Below are 26,645 nucleotides of genomic sequence, written 5' to 3' on the forward strand. Positions count from 1 at the left end.
CAGCAGAATCACAGAATAGTAGAGTTTGGAAGGGAATTCTGGAGGTCATATTGCCCAACCTCTCTGCTAAAGCAGCATCACTGAGAGCAGGTTGCTCAGCACTATGTCCAGAGAGCTGCTCCTGAGTATCTGCAAGAGTGCAGTCTCCACAACCTCCCAGGACAACATGTGCTGGTGTTCAATCGCAATCACAATAAAGTGTTAACTGGATGTTCAGAGGGAATCTCCTGTGTTTCCATTTGTGTCTGTTTCCTCTTGTCCTGTCACTGGGCACCACTGAAAAAGGTCTGTTTCTATGCTATTTTCATCCTCCTCTCAGTTTTTTGTATACTTTGATGAGATCTCCCTGAGACTTCTCTAGGCTGATCAGTCCCGTAACTCTCAGTCCTCATTTGAAAAATGCTTTGGGCTCTTACATTGTCTTAGTGGCCCTTTGCTGGGCTCTTTCCAGGATGTCCACCTCTTTCTTGTACTGGGAAACCCAGAACTGGATTCAGAATTCTAGCTGTGGCCTCACCAGTGCTAAGTACAGGGAACCTTGCAACCTCATCTTTAATTCAGTCCAACATCTTTGCCCATGCAGCCCCATTTCTTCGTGTGGTGACACAGTAATTGAAAACAAGTCTGAAAAATGTATCACTAAGTGTTAGTTTTGCACAGGGCAACATTCACTCAAATTCTGATCTCTTTTTCATTTCATATAGGTCTAACTGTTGGTACTACTCTTTATCTTACTTTGAAGTAGTCACCAGCAGTTGTGGGACTAAGAAGCCTGAAAGGTGGAATATGGAATGTGAATTATTTGAACATGCTGTGCCCTGTGGCTAGGACGGTAGCTTAAACCTCTGCTGTTTCTCAAAAGTACTGTAGGTGTTTCACTGAATGAGGGCACTTATCTGAATTATCTCTAGAGCCTTCAGCTACCTTTCCCCACCTGCACATCAGCAAGCCAGCACTTGTCCTTGTGCTGATACATACAGCATGTTAAGTTTTCCCTGGAAAGTGGTGTTTGGAAGCCATGTATTCCTATAATTAGGTCATTGTACTCTCCCAGATCACTTCTTTGTGTTGGTTGAAGGTTATGTTTCTAAGACTTTGCTTTTTTTTTATTTCAGCTCACAGCTTTTGGTGGAGAGTTGAAGTATACGGTATCTTATGACATTCCAATGGAGAGTGTGGACAGTGATATAGTGTCTAGTGTGGATGTCATCATTCAGGTGGATTTTTTTTTTCACCTTGTTACTATTCAGACATTATTAAGAATCTAGGTTAAAAAAAGGCAAATAAAATATTTTTATAGTAGTAGTTCTGTCAGTTTTAATTTTACTACTCATTTTTCCAATTTTCTGATCCATTTGTCTGAAATTGTAGGTATACAATACTAGTTTTAAATGATAAATACTTAGATTTTAACTTACGTGCAAACAAGTAAGGTGTTTGTTAACAAATGTACAACCTCTGTTTAGAAAAGGAACTGTGATAAGATGGAATGAATTTACGAAACAGATGAGTGTGCTTACTGATTGCTTACTTTTCCAGACTGATGTTGCAGCAAAAAATAAGGCTCTATATTGAATCCTGACACCTCCAAAAAAGGAACAATTTTGTAAAATATGTACTTAACAGTAGAATAAAGGAGAAAAGACGTTCTGTTTTGTAGAGGAGGGATGTGTTTTTTTGTGGGTTGTTTTTTTTTAAATCTAATTATTTTTCCAAAAGAGCATCAAGTATTTCTGAAGTTTCTGAGCCAAAATAGAATGGGACTGTAGTCTTCCTGAAGCCATAGAAAAATGCAGATTTTTTAGAGTCTTTTTCCAGTGCAAGAAATCTAGTTTGCTTCTTTTCAATGATACCTGGATGTGTATCTGACGCTTGCTTAATAATATTTGTGTACAAATACAGAAAAATTTTCTCTGTCTTTCAATTTCAGGGTAATGGGCAGATTTTGAGTACAAGAGCAGCAGGCTTGTCATTACAGCCATATGAGGAGTACTCTAATACAGTGAGATTTGTAGCAGAGAATTTCATAGAGTTCAATACAAAAAAAGCTATAGACCGGGAAAAGTTGATGACTGTGCTGGTAAACATGACCCATCTTCTGATCAGGGCCAACTACAACATTGCCAAAAAAGCTGTGTACAGGTGAGGGAGAGAAAATATTCATCTATGTACTTGTACTGGTTTTGTACATATATGTAGTCATAGTGGCAATATTCTTAAAGTTTTATATTAATAATTTCTGGGGAAAAAAAATCTATTGAATTTTCTCAAAACAGATCTTTGCCCAAAAATATATTCATGTAGAATGTGTGGAAAAGGGCATTTGGTTGTTTTAAAGATATCTGATACGAGAAACATTGTTTTCTACTTAAAAGGAATACTGCATAAAAGCCCTGTTACAATGACTGCTTTGTTAGAGGGAAATACCTCTGAAACTCTCAACAGTATGCTTATTTTGGTATGTGGCAAGTTAATCCATCACTGGCTATTGAAAACCTGCCAGTAAAGATGCTGGCTGTAGTTTCTTTTAACGTCTGTTTGTAGATGTTACTGGCACTCATGTCTAAGACCGTGTGTAATAGGAAAATTGGGCTGGAATTGATTAACTGGTCACTCAACAGTCTCAAGCCAGCTCTAGCAGTATCTACATCAGACCTTATAGATCTCTGTTTTACCTTTTATCTAAGATAAAGGAAAAAGGTCTTATCACTCTCAAGGGAATCGATTCCACTGCTTTGTCACTATTTACTTTCTTAGCCTTACCTGATTTCCTAATTCCTTCTTCCTCATTTCCTGATTTGGTAGCATTTCATGTCAATAACATAGGACTCAATACCAGGTTTGCCGTGTGCCCTTTTTTGCCCTTGAGTATCGATGATATTTATTTCCATTTAGAGATAGTGTGTCCGTCTTTCTCGAATATTTTTAAAGTTTTAATTAAATTATTTTACCTGTGGCTAAGATCATCTCTGCTGCAAAATGCCATTGTTTACAGTAAAAGAATTTGCTTTGTTCTGTTGTGTGTAGCACCAATGAACTGGTGCTGTTTCTCACTACTTAACTCATCTGAAATATGTGTCTATTTTACACATGGTACAGTAAAGCTGTCTTATTTCAGGACAGCAATAGAAGGCTGCTTTACTGATGTACCTCTAATACCATGACAGAGGGGGCAGATTTTGTTTAAACCTCTGTGGGGGTGAAGAGACAATGGTAGTAAAACCAATGATAACAGCAGGAGGGCACATCTACTCCTCAAATTACAAATGCAGTTGATAAGACTATGATCACAGTCCTTTCACAGCAGGGATCTGTGCATGTTCCTTAGCTCTCCCTGCCAGGGAGTAGCTCTCAGCAATGTTACTCCCCTAGAAGCAAATTCTGCTGTTCAAACTCAATGATGTGATGTTTTCATGCTTTATCCTAGGCTGGACTCTGTGACACTGGATACTGCAAATGAAAATGTTATAGATCTTTCTTCAGCACCAGATGTGGAATTCTGTGAATGTCCTCAAAGTTACACAGGAATATCCTGTGAGGTAACCTCTACAGTGTTTTATGTATGCAAAATTATCTCCTACCTGAAAGGAGCTAGGTTTCAAAGGCTGCCTTTAATTATACTGCCATAAAAGTATATGTTCTGTGGTGAAGTGCTGTCTAATATACTGTATACAGTGCTGTAGATACTTCTTTCAGATAAATTAAATGGGATTTTTAACTTATTTCTTGAATTCTATTTGGTGTCATTGAAATATGATGATACACTTTAGAACATCAGTGTTGCGGAGGGAACAGCTGTAAAAGCTCTGTAAAGTTGTTTTGATCTTACCTTACTCACTAAAAACACTTTTCCTGGATCTGAATGTGTGCAGTTTATTTCTGTTTTATGTCATTAAGTTTATGGAGGCAATAAGGAATCTTAGCAGGGAGGAATGCTAGCCTTTGGAAGATCCCACAAGGGTCAAATGTGTCACACCAGGTGGTATCTTATATATCTGTGAATAGAAGATTAGGGAGGAAGAGAACCATCTGCAGAGAAGCAGAAATTATTTTTACAAATAATTTTAGTATGAAACCTTGTGCCATAGCGTCATTAATGCTTCTGCAGAGGAGGTAGAACATCTGGTTTTTATTGTCCCATAATAAAGAACTTTGCATATTCAACTGCACAAAACTTAGCTCACATGCCTTTAGGGGACAAAGGGCTGAATCAAAGTTTTATGGAGTTAATTGTTATCCCCTTTATTCAGTGCAAGTAAAAAACAACAACCAGAAAAAAGCTGCAGCGACATCAACAGTGTTGAAAGAGCATTCAGTTACCACAATGTGAATGAGTCAGATGGTGGGTGGTCGGAAGTGGGCTCTTTGAAAATGTTTTCATGTATACTTTTAACATACATAGTGCTACCGCTTTTTCCTCCTGTTTTCTTTTCAGTCCTGCCTACCTGGGTACTATCGTGTAGATGGAATACTCTTTGGAGGTATCTGCCAACCCTGCAAATGCAATGGGCATGCAACTGAGTGTGATATTCATGGTGTTTGCTTTGTAAGTCATCCTTCAAAGTGTTTTGTGTTTTAAGCACCTATTTAGGAGAGCATTTTGGCTGTGGGAGACAAGTTTACAATGTATGTAAATTTCAATCTGTGAGTACCAAGTGGTTTGTTTTTGTTTGTTTTTTTTATTGTTTATTTCAGAATATGTTCAGGGAGGTTGATTAAAGTGTTCTCCAGTAAAGAGTTTCTTTCAGTTTATCATCTCAAGTAGGGAACGATCAGAACTAAAATAAACATGTCACCATATGATGGCTGATAAAAATCTTAACTTTGCTTGCTGCATGTGACAATGAAACTTTTCCTGCAAGGAACAAAACCAAGCAGTGTTTTGGAAGAATACCAGTTTCATGATATATATTCATCCTCCGTGACTGACATCAGTGGAAATTACACATTAGCTTCTGAAGAGAGAATTTAACTCTCAATATCTCTTCTGAAATTTAAAGGACACGGAAATAAAAGTAGCTAAATACTAGTAAGAAATACATAAGAAGTTTGTTACTCTAAATGTGTGCAATATGCAAAATATATTTTAAGCTTGTGTATAAGTAATGTGGCTGATTTCATAGCTTAAAATATATTCTAAAATGTAGGAAAAAAACAATTCAGATTTATTGTTACAACTAAAAAAAAAGCAAAAAAAAGCAAACACTTAATTTCAAAGTTCTACTCCATTCTTCATGTCTTGAACAATGGCTTCCTCGAACATTATACTGCATGCAGAAGCAGACTCCTGCAGGAATCCCTCAGGGGCTGGAAAAACATCAAGAGTAAATAAGAGAAGATTTTTTTCCGTGTCTCACAGGCTTGTCAACACAACACGACAGGACCTTTCTGTGATCAGTGCTTGCCTGGCTTCTATGGAAATCCATCTCAAGGAACTTCTGAGGACTGCCATCCCTGTGCGTGTCCTCTGAGTTCTGCTGCGAACAAGTAAGCTGCTTATGTGAGATTTTCTTTCACATCTTCAGCAAAATCAGAAAGTGAGATAAAGAAAAAACGGCATGAATTCTGATGGAGAGAGAGAAGACTTTTCCCCTCTCTTCGAGCATACCTTCTTGAAAGAGTTTTTTTCTGGGTAGACAAATGTATAGACTAAGCTAAGACAGGCTGAGTGAACTTGTGCAATTTGTACATGAAGTAATACTTTGAGCTATCTTTGAGCTTGCAGCAAAATCACTGTTGTCTTTCATGTTCTTTCTGAAAACAACAAGACAGAAGTGTTGCATGTGAAAAAGCTCACTACAGAAATTGGACAGATTTGCTAGAAAGAGGGACAGGGTTTTAGGAAATTTTCGAGTCTTGCTTTCCTTTAAAAGAAAAAAACCTCAAGAATCTTGAGGTTTTAAAATGATAAATTTATTTTTACATATTCTGATGTTTATAACATTCACGTTAATTTAGAAAAATCTGCAATTACGTGGTTAAATAGGTAGGTGCATGGACTTGAAGGGTGGATATTGAATGTTTGTGGAAGTCTTGTGATTCTGTGTATTGATGTTGACTGCCATAACTGTTGTTAATAGTTTCAGTCCTACTTGCCAACTGAGCGAAGGTGTCGGAATTGTCTGTGACAACTGTCTTCCAGGTTATACTGGTTCTCAGTGTGAAAGGTATGTACACTAGCTTAGGGTAGAATATCTATAGTATTGTCATCACTAACTGTTCATCATCCTACTTGCCTGGAATTGTTCATACCACATGTACAGAATATTCCTAATAAAATTTTCCTTCCATTTTGTCTTTGCTTGTAATACAGAGATATTTTAGATAAAAGTCTGATAGGAAATGCTCTGTTGGGTGAGCAGTGTTTTACATGATTGCATTACAGCTGGTAAAGTTTTTAATCTTGGTGCAGGTGTGCTAATGGTTATTATGGAAATCCACTCATGCCTGGACAATCATGTGCTCCTTGTGAATGCAATGGCAATGTAAACCCTGAGGAAGATGGCCACTGTGATACCTTCACAGGGCAATGCCTGAAATGTCTGGGGAACACAGCAGGTCATCACTGTGAAAAGTGTGCTGATGGGTATTATGGGGATGCAGTGATTGAGAAAAACTGTCATGGTAAGCTATTATTATTACTCTCAAAATTTAAAGAAAACAAAAATGGGATGATGAAGAGATATGCAGCTTTGCTGAAAACATTAACCTTCAAGTTGTGAGTTTGCAACTGCAGGTTGAAAACTGGGGTTAGGTTAGCCTCAGGAATGAATATTTTGTGTTAGAGACTGACACTTCATATTTCTCAAACATACTGGCTTGCTTGACACTGCCTTTCCAGTGACCTGTAGACAATTCCTACTACTGAATGTTACATATAGGGCTGGAAGAAACAAACTTCTCAAATGTAACTATTCGCACAGGTTTGGGTTTTTTTTTTATGTTTTAGCCCAAGTATGTAGTAGAGATATTACTGTAGTATGTTAACAACTGTAGGATATAAATAGGTGAAACAGATATTGTATACCAAATTCAGAATTCTGTATAATAATGCATATAGATAGACATTAATAAAGTTTTTTAATTTGGTTTCTTTTTGTCTAAACATAAGCCTGTGCATGCCATGTGAATGGTTCCCTTTCGACCACTTGTCATCATGAAACAGGCTTCTGTCAGTGCAAATCAAATGTGATTGGAGAAAGATGTGATAAGTGCTTGGTAAGCATGTATTTACCTGTTTCTCATCTCTACTTTTTGTGTATCTTGGCCTTCCTGTTTATCTATAGGTATAAATTAGAGCAGGTATTCTAGAGAGAATAGCATCAAATGTATTCAGGGGAGAGGGGACCTGTTACTGGAGTGGAGACCAAAGGTTTGTCTGCATGGGCTTTTGTAGTTGCAGATTGCTCTGCCTGTGCTCTTTGCAGATGTGAAGCTATGTAGTTGACTCAGGATCCTTCTGAATAGGACTGTTAAGGCTAGTCTTGCATTCACTGACAATGTTGGCTTACAAAAGCCATGTTGGCTTACAAAAAAACATGTGCTGCCATGTTGGCTTACAAAAAACCACAACTGAACACTGCTAACAGACCCGAAGGGATCCTAGCACTGTGCTTCTGCAAAATGAAGTCTCAGTGGGAATATCTGGAGAATGTGATTGGTGATAATCAATGCATCATGGCTGAATGCCAGAAAAGGATTCAGTTAAAAGACAGGCCTGTTATAAGAACAAGTAGATATTTACTGGTGATGCAAAACAGCAGTTTCCAGCCTTTGCTAAGTGTAGAACTGCCTCAGAGATCAGAGCAGGAAATCAGTGCCCAGTTACAGCCCTTGTGCTAGCCCAGCTGAATGCATTTCAGTCCACACGTACCATGGGTTACTGACCCTGCTCTATTCTGGTCTTTCATTCACATTCACAGAAATCTTTGCTTGGTCAGTACAGTAAAATATCCTGGAACTTTAAAACATAAATCTCATTAATGAGATTAGAGGACCATGAGAGCATTTCAATGTTCACATCTTTACTCGAACTCATACTTGCATATGGCTGGGAACAGTGAAGAGATAAGGCCAGGGAATCCTCCCACAGCAGTCACACACTGCTGATGAATATTCATGCAGGTCAGACAGCAGAGAAACTAAACAAGAGAAGATAAGATTGTACATTGTATTGTTTTCAAAAAATTATGAAATATAGTTGAAATGTATTTACTTCCTGTCCAACAGAATGGTTATTATGGCCTGCTTACTGGGCTTGGATGCATTCCCTGCAACTGTAGTCAGTTTGGCTCAGTCTCCGAGGACTGCAATCATGAAGGGCAGTGCCACTGTGTACCAGGAGTGACTGGAGAAAAGTGTGACCGTTGTGCTCATGGCTTTCATATGTTCCAGGATGGTGGCTGCACACGTAAGCTCTGATCCATGATCCTTTCAGGGTTTATCTGGAATCTCTTTCATCAATATATTTTATGTTAAACTATGTCAAAGGTCAGTTCTGATGACTATATGGAAAAATCTGCAGAATGGTCTCCTAATACTTTGATTAAGCTAGGGAACAAAATATTTCTTTGCATGTTGTGTAGTTCCTTGCAAAAGGTTGTGACTATGAAGTAACAACTCATAAAGGTTGTATGAGAGAAATTAAATCCTCAGTAGCTCCTGTGTCTCTTTGGTACAAAACTTTTTCTTCCTTTAGACTGTATAACACCTTTTTTTCTGCAATCATAAAAGCTAAGAGCTGTTACACTTACGTATTTTTGCCTTGTTTTTTTTTTTCATTTATTTCTTAAAAATATGAATTATAGTTTTATAAGATGTCATTGACACTATTTTCCCATCATCATGTGTATAATTTTTCATCATGGTACAGGGAAAATGTTAATTCAGATGGAGATTGTGCCATCGAAAACCCTAATTTATCGTGTTAATAAGATGCCCTTTTCAAGAGTATAGCTAAAGGAATTCCTACTTTTTTCCCAACCTGACAGAAACATTTTTCTCATGCCTCAAATAGTACAGGAATATGAAATCTGCAGTGAGATTATGTGAAAGGGTTATGTTTTGTAGCATATGTACTGTGTCTTTGTTAAGAATCAAAGATTCCTTAAATACTTTTAGCTATTTAAGTCTTGAAAATTTTGTGAATGTTATTGTAGCAATCAATAAAACCACTATTCTGAGCTTCTGATTTTTAGCAAGAATTGCATTGGATTCTGTAAATAGACAAGTGCTTCATGCAGCAGTTAGTTATTAAAAAGTTATCCATCCCTAGTATTCACTAATTGGTTCTTGAAAAATATCAATTCCTGTGATTAATCCTTGCACCTGCTTGAGAACATTGTCATATCTCCTGATGAGTTTTGTATCCTTAATAATAGATTTTTTTCTTGCAAACTTATTCTTCTCCACAATAATTTCATTTAACTTTATTAATTCACCTGTGGAAATGCCACACTGCTTTGTAAACCACCAAACAGGCTATGTTAAGAAGAAATAAGGGGCTCTCAATAAAAAGATGAGATGCCATTGTGGTCATAATTTGTTTCTCAGTGACTAGGGGTGACAAGGAGTTCGTAGCAGAATGGATAAACTGTACTGCATGCTTAAAACAAGTAAGGCTATCAGTGGTCTCTGTAGCTAAAGCAAAGATAAACTTAATTACTTGGTCCTACTTCTCTTGCAGCCTGTAACTGTGCTCATACTCAGAACAACTGTAATGCTGATTCTGGCCAATGCATTTGTCCCCCTCACACTCAGGGACCAAAATGTGAACTCTGTGAAGAATATCACTGGGGACTCTCTCCTAAATTTGGCTGCAAGGTATGTTAGGCTGGCCAAAAAGCCATGGCTGTTCAAAACAATTTTCCTTATACTAATGTCAAAATTGGAGTCTTGTTTTGAGAACCTTCGTGGTTACCATCTCTGAAAGTTGTTAGCAACATGCTTACTTACGTTAAAAAAAATCAGACTGTAAAGTTCTTATTGAGGAACCTTCCAAGGAAGCTGTCTTTGAAAATAATGATCAGATTGTCTATTCTGGATAAGTATGTAGATTATATTAAAATTTTGAAGTGTGTATTCTTATTTTCAAATGCTTAGTGGTACTAAACCAGATTCATAGCAACAATTGGCAACAGGGACCATAGTTTCTGTGCTCATCAAGGAGTGATATTATGGTTTTAAGAACAACGAAATTTAGCTTATCTGGAAAGTCACTGCGTGTTTTTATTCTAAATATTTAAAATTAAAATGGTATAAGGTAACTCCCATTACATCAGCTTAATATTTGTGATTAAGCAGTAAAATGCCGACTGGGTGCAGATCTAAAAAGTAGCAACCATTTATGCAATTAGGTTCATGCGCTAAATTCCTGACAGATACTGGCATTGGGCCAATCTTTATTTTATAACTTGTGAGATTTTAAAAAGCCTCAGAATTACAAGAATGTAATGCCTAATTTCACTTGAGAAACCACAAATATAATCAACTTGACAAGGTCTGTCATTATACGCAGTAAGTACTTGACAAGTACAAGTATCAGCCAAATTGTTTTTTCTCTTTTTAATTTTTTAAACTAAGGATGATATAACAATCCTATAATATCTCTTCAGGGTTTACATTCTTAGTGGTGTAAAGAAACTTACTTGGCAGCCATTCTTTAATCCACTGCTTTGTCAGCTACCGGCTACTCTCATTCTTATCCTGGTGTTCTGCAAATCCAGTATGCTGGTACCTGTGGATTTCCATTTAAGTATTCCTTTCACGGGGTGATTCCCCAGCAGTTGTCAAGGATCAAGTTGATTTAAGTATGTAACTGCTCACTTCTGCTAAGTTGTTTAGCATTCCTGTTGGTTACAGCATCATAGTAATAAACACAAATTATGGAATTTTAGTTACTTTCTTGATGCAATAAACAGGACTGTGATCTGCAGGTAACATCCCAACAGTCTGTTCTGGGCTGAATAGTCAGCTGTGGAAGGTTGAGATCCAGTACAATGTCTACTGGCAAACCCTGGAAAGGCTCTTGCATGCTCTTTACTTGGGTGAAATGGGACTGATGCTATCAGAAACCCAGCTAGTTTGGTTTTGCAACACAGACTGCATTCATGGGATACTTCACCTGGCTCAATTTCTTACTGTTTTCTTGGTATTTACCAGCAAATCTGGGTGTGTTGATGAAACAGAGCGATAGTCATGTTTTGCTTACTACCTTTTTCAAGTACGCTGCAGCACAGTTAATTGTACCATGGAGTCCTTATTTATCATCACATATAGGTAGAGATTGAAGTGCACATAAATTATTTCTATTATTATGATTCCTAAAATAGGGTTTAATATTCAGAGCTGTAGACCTTTAGCCAAGTTAACTTGTTTGGTCATAAAGTGTATTAGACTAGGCAGCGTACTACCTAGTGTTTGCTGCTAGAGTAAAATCTGCTTAATACAAGGAATACTAACACTGAACAGCAAACTTGTGAAGAATGCTAAAGGATACGTAGTGATGCTATTAGATTTTGTGGGTCTTTGTGTAGAGTGCTTTACAAAGTAAGGTTTTGCATCTTAAATGGTGAGATTATGAGGAAAGAAGACTAGGGCAAAATGCTCGTAGTCAGGTGATGATAGATGGAATGTACTTTCTGCCTGCACTGTTGGAAATAACTAAAAAGCAAAACTGGGCTTGTTAGGTAATGACAGATATGAAATTAAGACTGAAGATTAGATCCAGTCTGCTTCAAAAAAGCATGACAAATTAGATACATCCATTCTGCATATTTGTAATAACAGGTTCATATTACTGATTGCATAACGGATGTTGGGCACTGCTAGAGAACGGTATTAGTAGTGAACTGCAGTGCGTGCTGAGCTTCCCACCTTTGGATACAATGAGATTCTTGGTTCCTTATCAAATGGTAAATGAAGTTTGAGCAGGATGTACACAATATTAATGCTTCTCGGAATCTTAAAAGAATGTCAATATTAAGATTTTTCTATCATATACATAAAATTATTGTACTTACAGATTTATTTCATGCAACAATTATATAACACTATTTTAATGTACTCAATAAATAGAATTTTAAATAAAATCTTCAGATTTCTTTTTTTTTTGGAACAGGTTCCTTCAACTCCTTTGATTCCCAACCCAGATTTGGATCAGCAATGGTTCTTACTTTTAGCCATCCACTTTTTAATGGAAATGCAATTCTTTGCTCAAATACAAACCAAACAACCCCATTTCTATGTGGAAGTTCTTCCCTTTTATTATTGCATAGTAACTGTTGACAAACACAGAGTTTTAAGAGCTGCTCTAATTTTACTGTGCTGTTTCTGTTGTAACAAAATTGTTTTAAAGATCTGCTATTTGCAAACAATTGTTCTCTTCATCTAAGGCTTGCAACTGCAGCACCACTGGTTCAGCCAATCTCCAGTGCGATGTCTTGACGGGTCAATGCCAGTGCAAAGTTGAATATGGAGGACAAGACTGTTCCAGGTGTGCATTAGGCTACAGGGACTACCCAGACTGTGTTGCCTGTGACTGTGATTTGAGTGGAACCAAAGCAGAGATGTGTGATGACACTGAAGGACTTTGTGGTTGTGAAGAAGAAACGGGCATCTGTACCTGCAAGGTACTGAAGTATTTAGACCCCTTTGAAATAGCACTGGGGTTTTCTGGACATCTAGTACATAAAAAACTCATGGAGGTTATAGAGCTGAAAGGGCTTCAGAAGGCAGTCTACATCCTTTCTTTGAGATGTTCTTGAGCACAGCTCTATCACCCCTAAAGGGTTTTCTGTGCCAGTGCTGAACAGGTCATATGTTTCTACATTGAGCTACAAAAAACTATTCCTTGATAGAGTCTAGAAATATATTGCTGCAGGAGTTTTTCTGTCTTGAATGGAAATGTTTACCTGCTAATTTTTGATAGAAATTCAAATAGTTTAGTTTCAGTGTTCTGGGTTTGTTTCTTGTTTGGGTTTTATTTTTTTTAAACAGCATTGGCAAATGATTGAAAAAATAATGCATTACATAGTAAAACAAAATAGATACAATAATTGACTTCCTGTTTCAGTAATTTACATAGCAAATAGTTTTTCTTCCAAAAAGAACAGTCTTTCAGCTAGCAAAGTAACATGAGTGTGCTGTTATGTCCTTTTTATTTCCTCCAGGAAAATGTATTTGGTCTACAATGCAGTGAGTGTAAACCTGGAACTTTTGCTTTGTCTGCCGGCAATGCACTAGGTTGTACACCGTGCTTCTGTTTTGGGATGTCCACATTTTGTTCAGAACTAGAAGATCATGTGAGAATTCCTGTAAGTAAAGTGACGTAAATATACAGACTGGTGTTATCCTCATGTTAGGTACCACGCTGGTGTGCCTAAGGTCGCATAGATTTCATGAATAGGGCTGAATCTAATTGGCCACTTTATGAAGGCAGTGGCATATGGCAGAACAAAAAAAGAAAGTAAATGATGAATGATCATAGTCTTATTTCTGAAATCTGCATTTCACTCTTTGCTCTAAACAAAAATAAATATCAGTCATGTTTCCCGAGTTTTTATTGGGGAATTCATTACTCTAAGATGGGCTATTGACTATCTCAAAGCAGTGTTAACAGCATATTACATGGAGATAGATTAATTTTATTTTTTTTTTTGTTAACAAACCTATTGCTCCTTGTGCTGCAGATAACCTTAACCCCGGATCAGTCCATTCTGCATGTAGTAGCTCAAAGTAACCTGACTGGAACAGTCGAAGGAGTATTTTCACAATTTCCTGATGTTTTACTGGATGCTACCATAGTCAGAAAATACTTAAATACAGAAACGTTTTACTGGAGGTTACCAGAGCAGTTTCAGGGAGACCAAGTAAGATGACAATTTCTTTACTGTCTAATAGTCACTCCCCTATTGTATAATAGTCACTTTTCCTGCGTTAGTTCTATACTTGTAGTTCATAATACTATAAACGTTCAGTGGCTGAACTTATTTATAGCAAGCACAAACAATATGTTTACATTACCCTTTCCTAATGAGATTTTTCTTGACCCTGTAAATCAGTAACACCCGTATTTAATTAACATATTATTCTTCAGAGACTGTATAGGGGAAAGAGTGATGTATTCAAATTTGCTTTAGAAACCTGAGTTTTCAACCTTGATGCTAGATATGTATTTTGGAATCTCTATTGCTTAGGAATTAAATGAAAGTTGAGTGCACATTTTGAAAGGGCCTGAAAGAAGAAACTATGAAATATACATTTAACCTTGGTGCAGAAACTGATGAGTTGAAGTCAGTTTTCATGTTTTATTGCCAGTTCTTCAAAGAACTGTCAGTTTTCAAGTCTTCTGATGATAAAATATTTTCAGCTAGTAGCTCTAACCTTGGAGTAAAATAAATAGTAACAATTTTTTATCAAAACAGCTCATGGCCTATGGAGGGAAGCTGAGATACACTGTTGCTTTTTATGCTTTGGATGGCTTTGGAACCTCAAATTTTGAGCCCCAGATTCTAATGAAGGGAGGTCACACCAGCAAGTTCGTCATCTATGTAGACATCCCTTCTCCAGAAAATGGAGTAAGAACTGACAAGGAGGTAGAAATGAAGGAGGTAAGCCAAAACATTGGCATGGAAATATTTCCTTCTGTGAGCTTCCTATAAAAACTGGGTGTGGAAGTTGAGTACATTGAAGGAAAGAAGAAATGGTATAAGAACAGGTCTTGTTCTAACACAGAGCAAGATTTTTGATTTTCTGGGGCCTACAGTTTAGATAGAATCACTGTGACTGCATTTCTGAAAGAAAGTGTAAGAAGGAACCTTTTGTGTAATATCATTACCTTAAAGCGAGCTTGAGCAGTCATGGGTTTAATGAGTTATTTTTCCCTAGGATTCTTGGAAGTATTTTAACTCTGTGTCTGATGAGCCTGTCTTACGTTCTGACTTTATGTCTGTGCTAAGCAATGTTGAATACATCCTTATCAAGGCAGCTTATGGCCAAGGATTACAGCAAAGCAGGTAAAACAGTCTCTGATTGCATTTACTTATTCTATTGCATTTATTGTAATTTAACCTAGAAGTAGTCCCAACTGAGCTATACAGTAAAGGTTTAATTCATATTAGAAATGTCCGATTTCCTATTTACAACTTCCGTTCTTCCTCTGATTGGAAAACATTTATGACTTTTAATGTCAGCAAAATCCCTCTTCAATTCTTTCTGTGAAACAGCAATTGTCTCTGCTGCTTACTTTGTTAGAAAGCCCATAAAGAAGCACAGAGCCTTACAAGCTGATGCAGTGTTCTGCAGGATGTGTGTTATAGTTAGATATTTTCTAAATTATTTCATTCCATCTTATTTTTATAAATACTGAATGTTTTGAGTACTGATATATATATATATATAAATATATAAAATTTAATTTTTTTTTCAGTGGTGGTAAAATATTTCCACCTCATAAAGGTAGCATCTTATCTGCCTTTTTAAACAGAACTAGGTTACTAATCAGGAGATGGGATATTGTCATTGCATCTTTCAATGTGGCAACTACCAAGACAAGCAGAGATGCATCCAGTGAAAGCCCAATACTGAACTGTTTTCACAGCTGTGAGGAAGTGTGATTCCACCTTAAGATTTGGGATTATTTTTGATTCACATGCCCTCAACTACGTTTTTGCTAGCTGTCCAAAAATATGTAGGACAAATCAGATGTATTTCTTTCTGTCTAGTGTTTCTGAGGCAGAAATGTGTACTCTTGTGTGGTGGGCTTGTTAAGTTATCCAAACCAATGGGAATCAACCTACATTACTTTGAAATACTTCTGATTTGTTCATTATAGGTCTTGGAATTTCATACATAAGTCAAGAACCTTCAGATTTTATTGAGATATTTGCATGGGGAAAAGGGGACCATGAGGGATTATGTATGGCAGCTCTGACCTTGAAATATGAAAATGTTTGAATCTCAGTTTTGGTGCTAGAACTTTTTTAGATGTTTACACTCTCTTCTGCGTATCTCTTGTAGAATTGCAAATATCTCAATGGAAATTGCAGTGAAGTTTGAAGAAATGCATCTAGGCAGAGCTAGAGCTCGTCTTGTAGAACAGTGTAGATGTCCTTCTGGTTATGCTGGATTGTCCTGTCAGGTACAGAATCCTTGATTCCTTTTTGTGTGTCTAAGAGTGAGATAATTTAAACATTTAGTTAAATGGCTTTTAAAATTGTTTGTAACTGCTGTTAGATGTGATCATATATTTGTTTTATTTTGCTCCCCTTACAAATAGAGCTGTGCTCCAGGGTACTATAGGGGGAAGCATACAGAACTGGGTGTAAAAGAGCTTCACACTCTGATAGCACCATGTGTGCCATGTCAGTGCCACAACCACAGTGATACTTGTGATCCTGAAACTGGAAAATGCTTGGTATGTAAAATTTATATGTTATTCTGTTGGCTTCACCTCAGCACACGATAGTGGTAACCTATGTAAGGAGTTTCTAGGAGAGCTATTTGGCTATAGTATTTGTTATGGGATTTTCCCTCCGACTCTGAAAACAGGAAAATCTGAGTAGTATTTCCCTTGGGGTCCATTCAGGAAAACTATCAAGCTCTTTGGGCACTAACATCTTAGAAATAATTAAATTATTTTAGTTTCAGTTGTACTTCAAAAGTAACCTATATACCAGTTCAGTTTATCTGTTTTTCTGTGAAACTTTTTGGGCTTCTGTCCTTCATCTGGCCAAAGTTGCTTAGTCACACAAAAAAGAAGTAAAGGAAGCAGTAAACCATACCACACCACAGAACAGGTCAAAGTCAAATTCTTTGCTTCTCAGGAAGAGAATCCTCTTCAGAGCTTTAACTGAGGCTTTTTAAACTCCCAGAGACTAAATTTGTATAAGGATATGCTTCAGCCAAGTTATTTTGCTTATTTCTTTCACTTTATCCCAAAGGTTGCAAAGAGGAGATACATCTGACTAACAGATTGCTTCTTTCTTGTGGGCTGACAGCCCTGCGAACATCAAATTTTCAGCTAACCACATAAGGCACATTAAGTCTGTGCTCTGGTTGGCTTAATATTCTTTCCTAAAGTTTTTTCAGTTGCTGTGTTTTCCCAATAGTGAGTTAGTTAGTTCAGAGTCAGCATCTGCTGAATTTATTCCTGAAGTTAATTTTTAAAGTGATTAAGAATTGTGGTTCTCATTTCTACAAGGCAGAACCACATAGGTCTTCCACACTAGTGAATACTAGTCATTCTCAGACAAGTCTCCTATGTGTTGAGATTGCTATTTAGAATTACTGGCTGAGTAGCGTAGACAAAAGAAATGGTTTTCACCTCTGATTTCTGCTCCCCATACAATAGGAGGCTGCATTGCTACTGCTTACTCTCTTCAACTAACCTTTAAAATATACACACTAGCAAGAATAGGAATCAAAAATTAGGAAAAAAGGAGAAACTGAATTTTATTTACTTAGGGGCCTAGTCAGTTAAATTATGTTTATAATACCAATTTAGTGTTTTAATATCAGCCAGCTGTTGATCAGTAATGATGTCAAATTAAACTGTGATCCTAACTGTGAATGCTCCTTGGTTTGTAACATTCAAATGCATTTGCTGAAACCTTAAAAGCTATGTTTTTCATTCAGGTAATCTGTTTAATTTTTCCATCAGTTGCTTCTTTGTTTTGTGGGTTTTGTTTTTTTGGTTGTGGTTTTGGGTTTTTTTGTTTGTTTGTTTTGTTTTGTTTTTTTTGGGGGGGTGGGGTGGGGTGAGGATTTTTGCTTTGCATTGTGATTTCCTGGACTGAATTGGATTAATAGAAGCAGAAATATATAAACCTTAATGAAAATTTAGAAAAGAAATTAGGTCAGCCTGCCTGAGGGGGTGTTCACATAGGAGAAAATATGCTGGCATTCTGCTTATTTTTGCATAAAAGGCTCCTCCACTCACAGAATGCTGACCGATGGGTAGTGACATTTAGAGTTGATTGTTGGAAACTGTATACATTTATTGATTGGAGGGAAGATAAAGTTCCTCTTGTTTGTTGTTTTAAATTGTCTAAATTCCTTTTTGTGTATCAGAACTGCAGAGATAACACAGTTGGTGATTACTGCAGTGCTTGTGCCCCAGGCTACTATGGGAAAGTAACTGGATCCGCGAACGACTGCTCTCTTTGTGCCTGTCCCAGAGCCAACCCGGTTAGGTAACCAGAACTTATTAAATCCAATGTACATTTTAGTAGCCTGGATTTCTTGTGCTGTATGTCCCGTCTTATACTCCTACCATGCTATGACAACAGGAGTTATTGTTACGTGTCCTTAATTTTTAGGCATTTGAAAACTCTGAGTTGTTCACAGCTAGTGGTAAATCTGTGCGGTTTTAAAACAAAAAGATTAACTGATAAGTTGGTGGTTTTCTGCTTTAAGAGTAGATCAGTCACATAGAATGCTTTACAGATAGTGAAGTTGCTCTGACGTGTTAAGTTCAAATGTGAGTCTCTTCATTCAGAAAACAATGCTTTTGTGTTTACAAAGTTTCAGGTCATCTCCAGACAATGCAGGAACTTTTCATGAGATCAGCCATAGGGGAAGAACAAGTACTCTTCTGTTTCAAATTTCTGTATCTGTTTGTTTGGTAGAGGAACAGTTAACCTCATATTTTGAAAATAAAAATGCTGTGCAGGCTGATTTTTTTTTTTTTCCTTTCTCCAGAAGCCTGAAAAAGGTATTTGTTGTTTGCTTTTGGATAATTGAATTAGGGTCTAGCAACTCTGATGTTCTCATGCAAGTCTCAGTTGGATGCATGCTATAGCATAGATCATGCAGCATCCATTTTTCATTGTCTTATCTTTTAAAAGGAAGAGCATAAGGTGCTTTAGCATGTTGTACACTAATGGAGTCACTTTGGGAAAGCAAACTTTTTAATAAAGTACATATTCTAGAGCACTGCATCAGATAGAGCAGAGGATACTGTTGCTTACAGTGTTTAACCTGTGGCTGAAGGTGTTCTCTGTATGGTCTTCCATTCATGTGCTAGCAGGCATTTGTTTATCCTTCCTCCAGTTTTAGTCCCACTTGTGTTCTGAAAGGTGTACAAGATTACCACTGTGATGCTTGTCTCCCAGGATATGAAGGACAGTATTGTGAAAGGTAAGTTACATGTGATGTCCCCATTTATTCCCAGCTTCCAAGCACAGTTTGATTAATATGAGTCACAAATACATGGTCCCCCATGGGATGCATCCAAGAGTGCTGAAGAAGCTGGCACATGTGATGTAGAGTGGCTTAGCAATAACGTTTGAAAGGTCATGGAGAACAAGAGAGGTGCCCAAGGACTGGAGGAAAGCCAGTGTTGCTCCAGTTTTCAAAAATGGCAAGAAGGAGGATGCAAGAAACTTTGGGGGATGGGAGGAGGTGGTCTCTAATTTTTCCCATTTTCCCCCAGTGTTCAAAAGTAAATATATGAATGAGTGCTCAAGGACTTAGAATGATTTGTTAGTTACTGTTACAGAAGCCATTAATTAAAAAAAATATCAGTGATTCTCTAAGATAAATGTAACATCTAATTTCATGATGAATATCCTGATGTTCTGTGTCCTGTTTTTCTATGTGTAGATGCTCCCTTGGCTATTATGGTGACCCTCAGTTTCCTGGTGGCAGCTGCCATCAATGTCAGTGCAATCCAAGTGGCTCTGTTCATGCTAATTGTGATCGAGTGACTGGCCAGTGCCTCTGTAAACAAGGTGTGACAGGACAGCTGTGTGAGGAGTGTGAACCAAGACATCTTCTTGTGGAAGACAAGTGTGTTTGTAGGTGGTTTTTAAACTGTTTACTTCCCCAGCTGGCTTTGGTCTGTTCAAGTGATATTTATGTGCACATGATTATTCATTGAATATTTTTATGGTGTCAGGCCCTATTCTTTCTATGAAAGGAAAGATATCTTAACAACCTATATTTCTGTAAAACAGGGGGTTTGGGCTATATGATCTCCAGAGATCCCTTCTAACCTCAACCATACTGTGAACACAGAGAAAACTACAATAGAGATCATAATATCACGCAAGCAGTTAATCCTTAAAATTACTTATTTGGTGTTACAGACAAGTTTAAGGAAAGATAGTTTTAACACTTGTTTTCTGTTTGTAGCATACCTTTATTTATTTGAAAATGTTGAATTCCTTTGTCATTGACCCTTTGGATGTGAGGTTGCTATAATAATACTTTTGGAGTTATCCCAGGTATGTAGGCATTCTCCACCACTAATTAGTCATGTATTCCCTTAGAGTGTGGAGAGCAGGACAGTAAGTACAGTAATTTGCTTTTACAGTGAAATAGGAGCTAGCACTCAGGTTTTGCTTTGCGTAAAAAAGCCAAAAGTAAACAACCAAGGAATAAATGGAATGACACCATATAGGCTCGAATTTCTTCTCTTCCTAATCTGTTTGAGTGTCAGTGGCATCATTCTGGTTTGTAGAAATACAGCTATATAGGCTCAGTAAGCTTATAATACAGCAAGCAGCTCAGTAGCAAGCATGATCAACAAGGCTTGAAGGTGTGCTAACCTAAGGAAAGTATGTTTGGAATAGGTCCCCTCTTGGAGCAAGAAGGGGAGGGCAGTACTACAGATCTGTATGCTCAAAATTATTGTACTTAATCACTCTTAACTCAAAAGGTGAAGGCACATACTGCGTAAATCAAAATAAATTTCAGTACTTGGTGCTTCTTTTTAATACTAATATGGCTTCCTCCTCTTAAAATCGTTTCTTTAGCTTGTGATGACAACTGCACAGGAGTTTTGTTAAACACTTTGGATGATCTCAGCAAGGACATGCTTTCACTGAACCTCACTGGTGTTGCCCGTGTGCCCTATGGGACATTGTCACAAGTGGAGAATGCAACAAAACATCTGAAGGTAAAATGAACACACAAATAGTAGAAATACTTGGTCACAGCTTTCAAGCAAAACTTGTGTATGCCTGTAAGTTAACAGAAGCTGTTCTGAAGTTCATGGCTTGAATGTGTGTATGTGTAAGTGTTACAAGATTAAGACCATTACGTTTGGTGTAGAAATGCACCTTAAGTTATTTATATTTATATTATTTATATATTACTTATTTTCATTTGTTGAGCTAGCACTTAAATAGATGTATGAATGTATTTTTCAGTCTGCACTGTGGCTATTGAATGCACTATCTATATGTGCTTCGCTTTTTCCTGGCATACCTAGGCGTACTTGCTGGCCCATTCTGGGTTCTTGAACTGGGTTGTTAGAGAAACCTTGCTGTGCTTTATCCCCAGAGGCTCCAGAGCTTCAACTTCTATTTCTCTTCATTTGCTCTTTCCTCGTGCTGAGGAAAAGACTGAAATTTCCATTTGACACAAGGATGTTCTGTACAAGTAATACCCTGTGTGTTACTTCTTTAAAAAGTTGGGAAAATGATACTTACTATGGGATTTACAATGGTTGGCTCTGAAACATCTGAAATCTAAAAATAACCTTTCCCAGACTTGCTGTCTTTGTAAAAAATGCCTAAAGTTTCTTTGCATCTTTAGAGAAATGATACTCTGTCGCAGACCTTGACTGTATCAAATATACACTTAGATACAATGGCCTGTTTACTGCCTTATAGAGCAGTTTTGAGGTGACCTTGAAGCCAAATGCAGCTTATTCTTCTCTCTTATTGGTGAGAAGATCCGCAGGGCTGCTTGTGTTACCTTACTGTATCTGGAGGACCGAAATCCTGAGCTCCTAAGTGCCATGCACTGTGTTTGAGATAGAAACAGTCATCTCCAGGGTCATCCTCACAGATGTACTCTGGATCCCACTGTTTTGACCAGACCAGGGGCTGAAACAGTAGCAGGTGTAGGGCTGAATAGAAGCATTTAATTAGACAGGCCTTGGAACTTCTCAAAGTAGCCCATTTGGGCAGCTCAGACTGTGGTGAAACTAAGAATCAAGAAAGCAGAAATTGTTCTTCCTTTCTTGTTAGGTGATTGAAAGTAGGATATGGCTGGACTCTTGCTTTCTTAAAAAAGCACACTGTTGCATGAGCTGTAATTACTTTATGTCATCTTACATGATTTTGCAAATCATTAACTTAAACATAAATCTTCTAAATAGTGTGAATATTTATTTTCTTCCCATAACTTTTCTGGACACACAACAAAGTCATTGAATTCCTCTGTGCTTCTTGTTTCTTATAGGAGTCTATAGTCCCTAGAGAAGATTCAACTTATTCAATAGCTACAACAGAAGAAAGTCTTCAGAGTTTATCAAGAGGAGTTGATCAGCTGCACAAAGAGGTAGGTGCTGGCTTCTTTATTCTTAGCCTTTCTGGAGAAATCCTTTGAGATTTCATAGCATGGTACATAAATGCCAGAGAGCTGTTCAGAAATTACTTTAAATCTATAGAGTTCAGTGACCTAAAACTGGAAAAAGTGAGATATTTCTCACTGGTCTTAATATGTGGAGCTTTTTCAAAATTACTTCATAGCTGAATATTCACAAAAAAAAGTCTTTGATACCTATAGTATGATTTTAGCAGGAATAAATCTGTTGAAAACAAACCTGAAAAGCAAACAAGATTTGTATTCTTTATTCAGCTTTAACACACACACAAAAATATGGTAGGAAATTGATGATAGTACTTCAGCCGTTAGATCTCTTGGTTAGCATATGTACCCGACATTGTAACTATAACTAGGTACTTGCACTAACAGTAGCACTTGCTACTGCTAATTGTGATCTGTTCAGAGTTAAGAAATAGCTCTGGTAATTATGATCTTATTGATTATGAAAATAATTGATAACACAAATGATATCAGAGGCTGGAACCCTCAATATGATTAAGACATCTGCAAGCATGGGAGCATCAGAGATGTATGAATCACATAGATATATCTCATAAAAAACCTGTTTCCTCTCACAAAGTATTCTTGGTATTGGGGGAAAAAAGTGTAAAAACATAAATAAATTGTATGTATTGAGCAATGGTTTAGAACTGTCAAATATCTCTGATTTCATTCTAGTCATCCAGGTTTTTGAAAAAAGCTTGGCAACTTAACACAATAACTCAAGCAACCAGGAATAAAAGTCAAGAGCTGACTGGATTTATTGACACAGTACATACAACCATCAAAGGTATCCTGCTTTTAAGATATTTCCACTTCTTTAAAGCATTTAGAAGGGTATTTCCTTCACAACTCTTAAAGAACTGTTTACACAGAAACTGCTGCAGTTTGCATAAGGGATTCACATATAATCTTTTTTTTAATGGCATGACTAAATTGTTTACTCTCCTACTTAGTACTTGCTGAAGTTGCCATGTCACTGAATGAAACACTGGGCCTGGATCTCCCGCTGTCCAATGCTACATCACAGAGCCTGCAGGATGATATTTCTGCCCTTTTGGATGCATTGCGCAGGAAAGATTTTGTTCAACAGCACCATAATGCTACCAGAGTCTTAAAGTAAGCCTGTTCTACTGAAAACTATTTCACCTATGTCTAAAATATGCAGTACTGCTTCTTGGAGAGATATCTGGAGAAGCATTATGCCATAATAAGAGGCAATGTGATAGAAAACAAGCCCAGGTGGAGCTATATGAGCTCTGAATTTGGAGTTACATGATTTGATGATATTTGGGCACCCCACATGATACTAATATAACCAAAGCCCGTTCATTTGAATGTGATATAGAATTCCCTTGCAATAGTGGCAAAACTGCCTTGCAAGAAAAGTCTTGTTGGTTTCAGTTTGTTTCAGACCTGGCCCTAGTACACATCTCATTGTTGCTTTTGGCTGAGAGGCATCATAGAACTTTCTCAGTCAATTGTAAGCCCAGGAGATGTCAGATCTGCTGATGAACATGATGATTTGTTGTCACTGGAATATGTATCACACAGATTTGCAATTGAAACCAAGGCATTTGTTTCGGCATTCTTAGCCACAGTTCAGGATTGTATTCTGTTGCCTCGATTTGTCCCCAGTTAAAGGCTGTTTTAAAGTGGATTTTCTACTCATGAGTGCTCATAACTAGACAATATGAAACATTAACTGCTTCAACAGTCAGCAAAACTGTTATTCCAGCTTTTGAAATACTAAGTACAGCCTTAGCCCACCAAAAACTCTAAGAATGTTAACATTGGCTTTAAGGGCAAAGATTTAGACCAGAGTGGAATATTTCTGAAAATTTTACTTTTCTTATTAAGTGCTTTGGATTAGGCAGGGTAGAATGTTTGTGTTGGTAGCATGTCTGATTTTGTTCAACAGAACTTGTCTTCTGCTTGTCCTTATGCAAATATTAAATTGTATAGAAGCTAAAGGGGCTAGAAATGTATTATTTAACCTGATACTTATTAGGAATTTGAAGTAGCAGTGTTTTTTCACTTAAAAAAATGTCTCAAAATGTCCTGTTGCATAGTAACAGAATGTTCTGATTTTCAACAAGCTTTTGAGTTGTTATACAGTGCTTTTGTAAATTAATCTTTTCAATTATAGGCTCTGTTGAAAGTTCTTAAAGTTCTCTGATAAGTGTCCTTTGACAGATTGAAGAAGAGAGTAAGATTTGTAGGATTGCTTACTCTGCAGGATTTATCTGCAATACAGCTGTAAGCTCAAAACAGATTTAAATAAGTAGTTTGCCAGTCCGTTTTTGATGGATCAGAAGTTACCACATGGCTCACAGTGGGCTCAGCTTTTGCTAGCATACTGTTAAGCAACATTTGTAACAGGTCTCTGCACATTTACCACCTAAGGCAAAGTTCCCAAGCAATTTGGAATGTAACCTTACGCTACACAGAAATAGTAGCCCTAACATCTAGTAAAATAGTTTCATTCTCGTTTTTTAAGGCTATGGCTTCTGAGTGTAAAGACCCTGAATTGCTAAGTTTTGCAAATGCACATCTGCTATTCAGTAAGAAAGATGGAATGTGTTATAATAGTGAAATAAATAAGTTTTCTTTTGCTTTGGCTGAAGATCTGTATGATTTGAAAACAGATTAGAAGGGACAAACATTTATGTAAAAGTATAGTTATAGGAGTTGCAGTATGCTGAAATATATGCTGAAATAAAGAAACAGAGGAAGAATTTCAGGATCATTTTCAGTTCAATTCCTTCAATACTGGAAAGTGTTCAAACAGAGATGCAAATATTCTCCAATAGAACAGCTGAAGCGATTAACAACTGACAAATTATTGCTTATTTCGGTGTTCATTTTAATAAGGGTATTTATTTTTATTTGCCATTTAAACTTTTCAGAACTATTGGGTATATGTCCTTCACTTCTGGGTGCATATTTCTTTCTAGTATCAATCCTAATAATTGATGTTTTGATCCCACATTCAAAATATGAATCACTATAATTAATATATAGAATTTCACAGAGGTTTATATGTAGGGGGATGTCCCTAATTAAGTCCAGGCAAATATGATTTATACTAATGCCTTTCCCCTTTAGACACCACGTAAAATTTTATGAACTGCATTACTGCCTTCTCCCTCAGACAGTCGTCTTTTTTTGTGGTAAGATGAGTAACTAAGCTACCATGTGTTTGTATTCAATTATAGAAAAGAATTGCAGACTTTTGTGAGAAGATGCATTTAAATTAATTTCACGACCTCATTTTCTCCTCAAGAATTCCATGCCTAAGTTTCTCCTTCACTGTTCATTTATTTTCTGATTTCTCTTTTTGTTAGAGCTGCAGAAAATTTGTTGATCCAGGTTCAGAGAGAGTATCTTAAACCCCAGAAGGAACTTGCTGATCTAAAAAGTGATGCACACCAGCTCTTATCAAAGCACAACAACAGACTGCAAGATGCCCAGGACCTGGTGAATGAGGCACTTGCTAACATCAATGAGACCAATCGCTTGTTTCCTCTTATGTCTAGCAATCTGGCAGAGTTAAATGTAAGACTCAACAATCAGTGTTGTTGCATAAGAAATATCAAATACAAAATAATGTTTGAAAGTTGCTTTTTAGACTTTAATAAGCATGTTAATATATATGATACCTTAAAAACTCAAAGGAAATGAGACCCCTGTTTGAAAACCAAAAAATGATAGTGTTATGTGAACTCATCTGCACTATAGCTGACTTTACAGACTATTACAAAATACTTGATTTATGCTGTAGGACAAAAAGCTAAATATAAAGGAAGGTGAAGAAATCTCAACCATACTCATTAACGAAGGGAAGGTCCTAGTGAACAGTGCTACTACTCTTGCCCAAGAGATGAAGAACTCCACATCTGTAAGTTCTTAAGTTTTAACATCCTCTTTGACACTATCAGGTGTATTTTGCTACTGAAAAAAAAGGTAAAAAAGAGGAAACCATTTTGTTGTGCAGAACCTGGAAGTCCACCAGGATGGGTTAGTCTTATGGAGCACCAAACTGCGACACCATGTGGATGACCTGGTGATGCAGATGTCTGTGAGAGGAGTGCTTGACCTGGTATACAGAGCCGAGGACCATGCTACCCAGATCCAAAGACTTGCAGATGCACTGGAGAGGTGATAAACTCAAGAAATATGAAATTGGAAGAGATTTAGAGTAGTGTCAGATTTAATTTCAATAGGTAGTAGCTTAATCCACTAAAAGAATTCCCTGCCCACTAAAAGAATTCCCTGCCCATGGCAGGGGAGTTGATTTTTAAAGG

At 37.1% G+C, this 26,645-nt stretch overlaps 1 protein-coding gene across 2 annotated transcripts in view; it reads left to right on the top strand.

The window, feature by feature from the left end:
- The window catches only part of LAMA1 (laminin subunit alpha 1), a 99,197-nt gene that overhangs the window by 43,298 nt on the left and 29,254 nt on the right, over positions 1-26,645 (top strand). For both annotated transcript variants that reach the window (XM_061356331.1, XM_061356330.1), the window contains exons 13-39: positions 1,116-1,217; positions 1,931-2,142; positions 3,428-3,539; positions 4,436-4,546; positions 5,360-5,487; positions 6,081-6,167; positions 6,413-6,624; positions 7,112-7,218; positions 8,230-8,410; positions 9,686-9,822; positions 12,393-12,629; positions 13,170-13,313; positions 13,689-13,868; positions 14,424-14,609; positions 14,887-15,014; positions 16,018-16,138; positions 16,277-16,414; positions 18,070-18,191; positions 19,051-19,137; positions 19,603-19,796; positions 20,757-20,899; positions 22,192-22,290; positions 23,017-23,128; positions 23,295-23,457; positions 25,686-25,896; positions 26,123-26,239; positions 26,336-26,499. In XM_061356331.1, coding sequence (XP_061212315.1) covers positions 1,116-1,217; positions 1,931-2,142; positions 3,428-3,539; positions 4,436-4,546; positions 5,360-5,487; positions 6,081-6,167; positions 6,413-6,624; positions 7,112-7,218; positions 8,230-8,410; positions 9,686-9,822; positions 12,393-12,629; positions 13,170-13,313; positions 13,689-13,868; positions 14,424-14,609; positions 14,887-15,014; positions 16,018-16,138; positions 16,277-16,414; positions 18,070-18,191; positions 19,051-19,137; positions 19,603-19,796; positions 20,757-20,899; positions 22,192-22,290; positions 23,017-23,128; positions 23,295-23,457; positions 25,686-25,896; positions 26,123-26,239; positions 26,336-26,499 — 3,935 coding nt within the window. The remainder of the gene's footprint in view (positions 1-1,115; positions 1,218-1,930; positions 2,143-3,427; positions 3,540-4,435; positions 4,547-5,359; positions 5,488-6,080; positions 6,168-6,412; positions 6,625-7,111; positions 7,219-8,229; positions 8,411-9,685; positions 9,823-12,392; positions 12,630-13,169; positions 13,314-13,688; positions 13,869-14,423; positions 14,610-14,886; positions 15,015-16,017; positions 16,139-16,276; positions 16,415-18,069; positions 18,192-19,050; positions 19,138-19,602; positions 19,797-20,756; positions 20,900-22,191; positions 22,291-23,016; positions 23,129-23,294; positions 23,458-25,685; positions 25,897-26,122; positions 26,240-26,335; positions 26,500-26,645) is intronic.

This window comes from Neopsephotus bourkii, unplaced genomic scaffold (genome assembly GCF_033783945.1).
Source record: "Neopsephotus bourkii isolate Nb327-2 ecotype Australia unplaced genomic scaffold, CSIRO-AGI_Nbou_v1 NB_846, whole genome shotgun sequence".
In the NCBI taxonomy this organism is placed as follows: Eukaryota; Metazoa; Chordata; class Aves; order Psittaciformes; family Psittacidae; genus Neopsephotus; species Neopsephotus bourkii.